At 32.9% G+C, this 7,403-nt stretch overlaps 1 protein-coding gene across 2 annotated transcripts in view; it reads left to right on the forward strand.

The window, feature by feature from the left end:
- Positions 1-6,751, forward strand: part of LOC145263752 (inositol polyphosphate 1-phosphatase-like) — a 67,394-nt gene extending 60,643 nt beyond the window's left edge. The window contains exon 7 of one of the 2 annotated variants that reach the window (XM_080120771.1): positions 6,010-6,751. In XM_080120771.1, coding sequence (XP_079976897.1) covers positions 6,010-6,132 — 123 coding nt within the window. In that variant the 3' untranslated portion in view covers positions 6,133-6,751. The remainder of the gene's footprint in view (positions 1-6,009) is intronic. The other variant, XM_080120772.1, reaches the window with a different exon arrangement.
- Positions 6,752-7,403: the final 652 nt, after the last annotated feature.

Genomic DNA, 7,403 nt, shown 5'->3' on the forward strand with positions numbered 1-7,403 from the left:
GAAATATTATTCAACTCACGTTTGAATAGTAGACTATGGGTCAGAGGCTAAAAAAAGGCTTAGTTTTTTAGTTGGTAGACATTTTATTCATATGAGAAAATTTCAAGTGTTTCTAGGAGTATTTTTCATGCTGATTTCAAATCTGAAGAGATCTCCAGGCTATTTAGCGCACTGCTTTAGAAAAAGGGAGATAATACAGGGTGTGTCATTTACGGAAAAACTCCATTTTTATGGTTCACTTTATGTAAAGTGAAATTTAAATAAGTAGTTTAACTCATTAAAGTGTATCAACAAGAAGTTGATATGTCTATTCTCTTATATAATGTGTTTATTTATTAAATAAAATAACTTGTGTAAAGCCATATCAACGAAAATGTGTTGTATCAGTTTCTAAAATTGCAAATATCCTCATAAAACACTGCAGTGTACATTCGTTTGACAAAAGACATGAAAAGCATTTATATATGTTTCCAAATCTTGTGCCTTTCAAAAATCATAGATGGAAAAACTGTTTTCAAATACTTTTAGGGATTGAATGACTTTTATTTATTTTGGACGGTCATTTACTTTTTGATGTAATTTTGTCACACATGCATATTGACTGATATACAAACCTTAATGCTTAGAAGAATTTTGACTATATATAAAAGAGTTTTTTTAGTTTTTTGAAAAAATTGTTATGAAGTAATACATTTAGAAAAGGAATTGAAAAATAATTGATTGTTCTCTAATCCTGAAAGCTTATCTTATCATTCATCATCTGAGGAGTCAGAATCTTCTATTTTACTGAACTGCTGCATTTCATAATTTTTTTCAACTACATTAAAACAATCTACACACTGGCAAAGGTTGGTACAAGGCAGTGTTTGACGAACACAAGAACAATGTTTGGGGTCACAGCTGTTCTTCTTACAATTACACTTTACTAGTTTATTAATGTTGATGGAGTTTGCGAAGGCTACTCCAATGAACAACTAGTGCTTTATCTTCACATTTCCATGGTTTGTTGGAGAAGAAGCATTAATATTAATGCGAAGACATTGCCGCCAAATAGCAGCCTGATAATTTGCTCTTTCCACATGTAATCGTAAACTATTTTGGCAAGGTGGTAAAGTATTATCAAATTTTCCAGTCATGTGAAAAATATTAAAACGGGCAATATTTACAGAAGAAACATTTCTATGTAAAACAGAGAGCATACAAATTTTTCTAATAGCTGGAACAAATTGTCAGTCAAATGCCAGTTGCAGCCTAACAGTGTGAAAGTTTGAAGAAATTCCTCTGTTTCTTTCATCAATTCAAATGGTTTTATTTTCCCCTTTCCCTTCAAACTACTAACAGTGTCACAGCCAGTGAATGCATGCAAAGAAAGTAAGGCACTTGAAATAACAGGTCCGCATTTCTCTGCTACTGATTTAAGAAACAAGATGATCGACTGGTATTAGTTGCCATATATAAATCATTTTATTGAGCAAGGCAAAGAAGAAAAACATCCGTATCTGAAGTCTTACTTATGATGGAAGAGAAAGCAATTAATGCATGCTTTCCATGAAGCAAAAGAAAGCTATCTGCTTCTTCATGGTCAGTTGTTAATTCTGGCAAAGTTTTTGTGATTACTTCATTTGTATCACTGTTAGGACACAGCAAGAGACATCATTGGTTAAATGAAGTAATCATAGATTTTCTATGAAATTCTTCTGCTGGCAATTTCTTCCAATGCATCAACATAAATAAAAGTAGAGATTCTTTATTGTCACAGACATGAGGAATTTTCGAAATTGTACTGGCGTTTTTTGTTTTTCATTCAAAGCACGTAACAAAGAGCTGGGTGTAATCAAACGGCATCCTCTTTCAGAGTCTTTAATACTCCATGTATGTTGTACTTATCACAGACAAAGTCGACTCTTGATATATAAAAAGAAGCAAGTTTAATTACATATCTAAAAATATAAATGCTTAGCTCACCAAACCTTGATGGAATGTGTTCTTCAAACTGTTGTATCACTGCCAGTCCATTTAAAATCATTGCTGCATTTTTTGGAATATTATTAATTTTCGTGTCAGGAAACTTTATAATAAAATAATGAAATAAAGCAGCTTTGTTGGTACACTGCAAAGAACCATCAATGTTACTTAGGCTGGTTGGGAACTCTGAAAGATAATGTGAAAAAATTTCTCCCAGGCCAACTTTTCAGGTTCTTGTTACTATAAGAAGGCGATCTCTTTCCTTCTTGCTCTTCTGTTGTGGATGCTTTTTCTCAAGATAAAAGTTTTTATCTTCATTGATTTTATTGGTGCATTCAACTCCACATTTTAGTACAGTTTTTAGAGATTTGAGCACGTTGATTGAAAGATAAAATCCAACAATGAACAGCATTGGGATTATTTGAAAATCCAATCTGCCAACCTCTGGTCTTGTTATCTCTATTCATGATTTGTTCAATTGTTTGGGCCATTGCCGTCTGACTAAATGGGTAATTCCCAGCAGTCAGATGCTTTGCTGTTGAAAGATGTGTATTAGGAACAGCAAGCATCTCACAGATATAAACAGGAAGATATCTAGCGTAGTTCAAATGGTCATATGCAAAATACCAGGGAATCATTGCTACTGTTGATTTAAGGTGAAGGGCCCAATCTCCTGTTCTTGTAGCACAAATAAAATTTAAAAACAAATCTGCCATATTCAAGTAACTTATCAAAAATGCGAAAGTTGGAAATTGGCTGCATCTCTCTTTAATAAATATTGACAATTTGCTTTCAAACTCTTTAAAATCACTTGATGTGCAGAGATCTTGGAATCGTGTTTTGGGAAGAGCATTATGTAAATTTTTAGACAATTCAATGAATTTAGCTTTTGCTTCATTTTGCGTTTCAATAAAAGTAAATAGGAGTTTCCTTCTTAAGGCTTTAGACATAATTTTTATAACTGTGACACTTTGATTATAGTGTCTACCTTTCATAACTCTAGGTAGTGATCCTTGTGCCACTGTTCCGGCTTCAAGTAGAATGTCAGCTAGTCTCAAATCTTCAAATCACTTTCCAATGACACTGAGAAACAACATGCAGGTGTGGAACTCACCCAGTCTAACAACTGTTCTTTGAATATACATGGCATCATTCCAACACACTTGCTGTGCTTTAGCATAAAATGCAAGATCAAATGTCAATACAATACATTCAGCAAATTCAAGACTTTTTAAAAATACTGCATTCACAGTACTTAGTTGAGTTGGGTAACCATTGACCACAGGCAAATATCCAATATTGCTTTTTGGTGGTATTTGGTCCTGCAATAAAAGATGTATTGAAAAATTTAAAATGGCGAATCTCTCTTTGACATGGTAAGTTTGGGAAAAGGAGTTATAAATAAAAAACTAGACAAAATACGGTTAAAAACCCACCGAATATGTGTCAGTCTATGTCATGGTAACATATATTGAGTGAGTTTTTAACCGTATTTTGTCTAGTTTTTTATTTATAACTCCTTTTTCTAAACTTACTGTGTCAAAGAGAGATTCGGGCGCCATTTTAAATTTTCCAATACATCGGTGAACATTGTATGTTTTTCGAGCTGAATAAGCATGTTACATTGAATAAAACACTAAAAACATATCCAGTTAGGTAGAAAAGTAACTTATCTTGCCTTTGATAACATTTATTTGTTTTTTGACAACTTTTTCGAATCTATGTGTACAGTAATACAAACCCGTAATTTTTACAGAAAATTGGGTAAAATCGCATTTTTTGTAGACGTTATGTAGCTAAACACAGGAGGCATAACTATGAAACGAATATTTTAAATTACTTATGTCATGGCTGCAATATTTGTTGTCTATAGTAATAGACTTTTTTTCACTAAAAACACAAAAGCAGTTGTTCTACTTTACAGAAAAATGTTTTTAATACCATTTACAGACTAACCAGTATGCTATTGTGAACGTAGACTTGACAAACCAATAAAGATGTTATTTCAAATTTACACTCAACAGACCAATGAAAATACTAAAAGAATTTGGTTTTCATTCTGGTGATTGTCTAAAATTTCTAGGCTTTAAGCTAAAAGAAGAAATTGAAATTCAGAGAATCTTGCTTAATTGATGGTTAATAACTATGGATCAAATTTAAGAGAAATATGATATATTTGAATTTTCAAATGGGAAGTTGTGTCCATATTTTAAAATACTTTAACTGAAATTTATGGAATATATAATAATTAACATCTAATACCTATTATTAAAATTTCACAAATATCTAAATACTAGCAGGGAAACCTAACATTGCCCGGGATTAAATGTGGCTCAATGAATGTTTCACTCTCCCATATATTATTGTCATCAAAATCGATGAAATCGCCTATTTTTGAATCAATTGATTAATTATCTGCTCTAGTAAACTGGGAGGAAGCTTCACATGCCTCTCTGCAGTGACTTAGTTCACAATACATTGTAGTTTACATTGCACTGTAGAGAACCTACTGTTGATTTTATGAAATTATTTTTATACAGTGGCTTGAATTAAAGTTTGAAATGCAAAAGTCCAGTATCATGGTTCCATTGGGCTCTAAACAGAATCATTCATTTCGAAACCACCAAATAATTTACTGTTAATTTTGTATGCTGAACCTTTTCACTTGTGTAGTGATAAACTTCCCAAATGCACTTGTGATGTTAATCAAAATCGCCTGTTCCTTGTTTCATCAGATTTTTTAAGTTATTGATACTTATCAGAAACATTCTGACACAAAACCTGTTTAGGGATCCATAGGGAACTCTCTCTCTCTCTCTCACACACACACACACACACAAAAGTTCCTTTTATATAATAGTAGAGATTTGAATTTTCAAAAAGGGCTTTGACCAATTTTTTACCCCTCTTTGTATACAACTAAATTAAACCCTTACACATGGCAAATATGTTTCAAAATTCATAATGATCAGTTAACTAGTTTAATAGTGAATTCTATACATACAAATATATAAATATACCTATTAGCGGGCCCTGTCGGTGGGGCATTAGAATACACCGACTGCCCCTCTGCAGAGGGTAAAATTCCCTCAATGGGGGTCCTGGATATGACCTTAAACTATATCCAGTGGTGAGGCCCCAGCTTGTGGGCTTTGGGGAGTGTGGAGCCACCCTTTAATTACCATTGCTCCCAGGTCCACTCTGACCCGGAGTGGTAGTACCTGTTAGGGTTCCAACTATGGGTTGAATAGAAACCGACTTGAAAATAACAAATATATTCTATTAAGAATTTTTTCTTCAAAATCTTTGGATTCGGCATTAAATAACCCGAGAAGGGTTGATATGCCGTATAACAAAAACAACCAACCAACCAACCTATTAGTGATGGAACGATTCCAATATTTTTCCTGATTCTGATACAATTATCGATTCTTTACTAAATTCCCGATTCTGATGCAATTACCGATTCCGATCCCAGTTTTTATAGATCCCCTAATAGTTAACTATACAGTTCTTATTTTTTTCCAATTACCATAAAATCACATGTTAAATGTGCATATATTTTCTCAAAAATAAAAACACACTTTTGGGAGGTGTGATCTATACATATTAGTTCTACTGGTAGTTTAAAATCAATAAATATTTATTATTTTATTATTACTACCAGAAGTGGATGATTTTGTTTTAAACAAAATCAAATAGAAAAAAGACGCCCCCCCCCCAAGTAATGACACCTTACCAATTCTCCAATACTATTGCTACACTTTGATTATTGTACACACAATAACCCTTATCCCTGAGTGGCCATTGGGCCTTGATAAGTGGTGAACTCCATGTAAAAAAAAAAAAAAAAAATCGTTTTGGCATCGGAATATAGAAACAATTTTTTCTGATTCCGATACCCTAAAAAGTTCTGAGTTTTCCAATTCCCGCTTCCGATTAATCGTCCCAACACTAATACCTATGTATGTAATAAGTGAATATATGCACATATTTTAAAAATATTTTGTGTTAATTTTATGTTTTTACACATGTATTTACTAGATACGATATCATCTGCCTAAGCCTGGCGCCTCTTCAGGAATTAATCAATGGTGCAACTCTGATGGGCTTATTGTCTACCGCGACATCTCAGTGTTGAAAAAGATCTGTTCCATCATCAGCTAAAACGGACACAACAAGAAACAAAGCAAGGATGTTTTGGTGAATATTAACTTCAGGGGAATCCTAAAAAATACTGCTTGCAAAATGCCTGAAAACAATTTATTTCATAAAACCATTATATTTAATGTTGGTTTTTATCCGGAATTTCCCTCTATATTGAAAAACAAAAATAAAGGAAAACGTGTATGATGTGTGTATTTTTGACAGAAATAAAATATCATACACACAAAAAAAAAAAAAAAAAAAATCATGTAAATTGATCAAGTAGTTTTATTTTTAAGTAAGAAAATTAAACTTTATGATTAAACTGTGAAAGACGATCTCGTGACACCATCTTGAAAACAATCTGAAAGCAGAATGGAGATAAATCTAAATAATTTAAACTTGGGAGATTTTTAAACATGGGGAGGGGGAAGACATTGGAAAAACTCAAATCTGCTTAAAAATAATTTTCTTTATAAAAATAAAACTACTTGGATCAATTTACGTGATTTTCTGTGTACAATATTTTTCTTCCAATACGGATAAGTACATTGTATAGATTTTTCTTTATTTTTGGTTTTTGATATGGGGAAATTCTGGACAAGCACCTAAATATTTTCTTGAAAAACAAAAAAGAAAACAATTAAGTCATGGTAATTTGGATCTGACACATTTGTCACCAAACACATGCATGTAAAACAGACGTTAAGCCAAATAATGAATAATTTGCTTGGTAATCTGTTACGAAATTAAGAAGGTTGATGTTCATCAGTATGGAATTAAAAATCTATCATATTTTTTTTATTAAAGCAGGCTTAGAAATGTTTTGATGTAGACAGCTACATATAAATCCATATGTCCGGATAAAAAAGAAAGATGTTTCTGAATTTTTGAGATGAGGATTGGTTATTTGTATTATTATTCATCGGACTACTGTTCTCATCTTGAGTTGTGATTTTCACAACGTTTCGGGCGATGTAGCCTCTGACCTTATTCAGGTGTATCTTGTCGAACTCGGAAATGTTTCTGTCAAACTCGGGAATTTGAAAAGGACTTGTGGCGCAGTGGTTAGAGTACTGGGAAAAATCAATTGTAAAAGTGATATTCACCTGAAGGTTGAAGGTTCAATCCTCAGTGTGGGCGACCAAAAAGTACATTTGTGAATTACTTAGGACCTCTATCCAGTCATGGCTGACAGAACAAGAGCACGCTACCCCCATGCTGTAAATAAAGGGTTCTGCTGGAAATTCCATCCAAATTCCCGAGTTCGACAGAAACATTCCCGAGTTCGA

Source organism: Euprymna scolopes, chromosome 39, assembly GCF_053919585.1.
Source record: "Euprymna scolopes isolate OS-2025 chromosome 39, ASM5391958v1, whole genome shotgun sequence".
Classification (NCBI taxonomy): Eukaryota; Metazoa; Mollusca; class Cephalopoda; order Sepiida; family Sepiolidae; genus Euprymna; species Euprymna scolopes.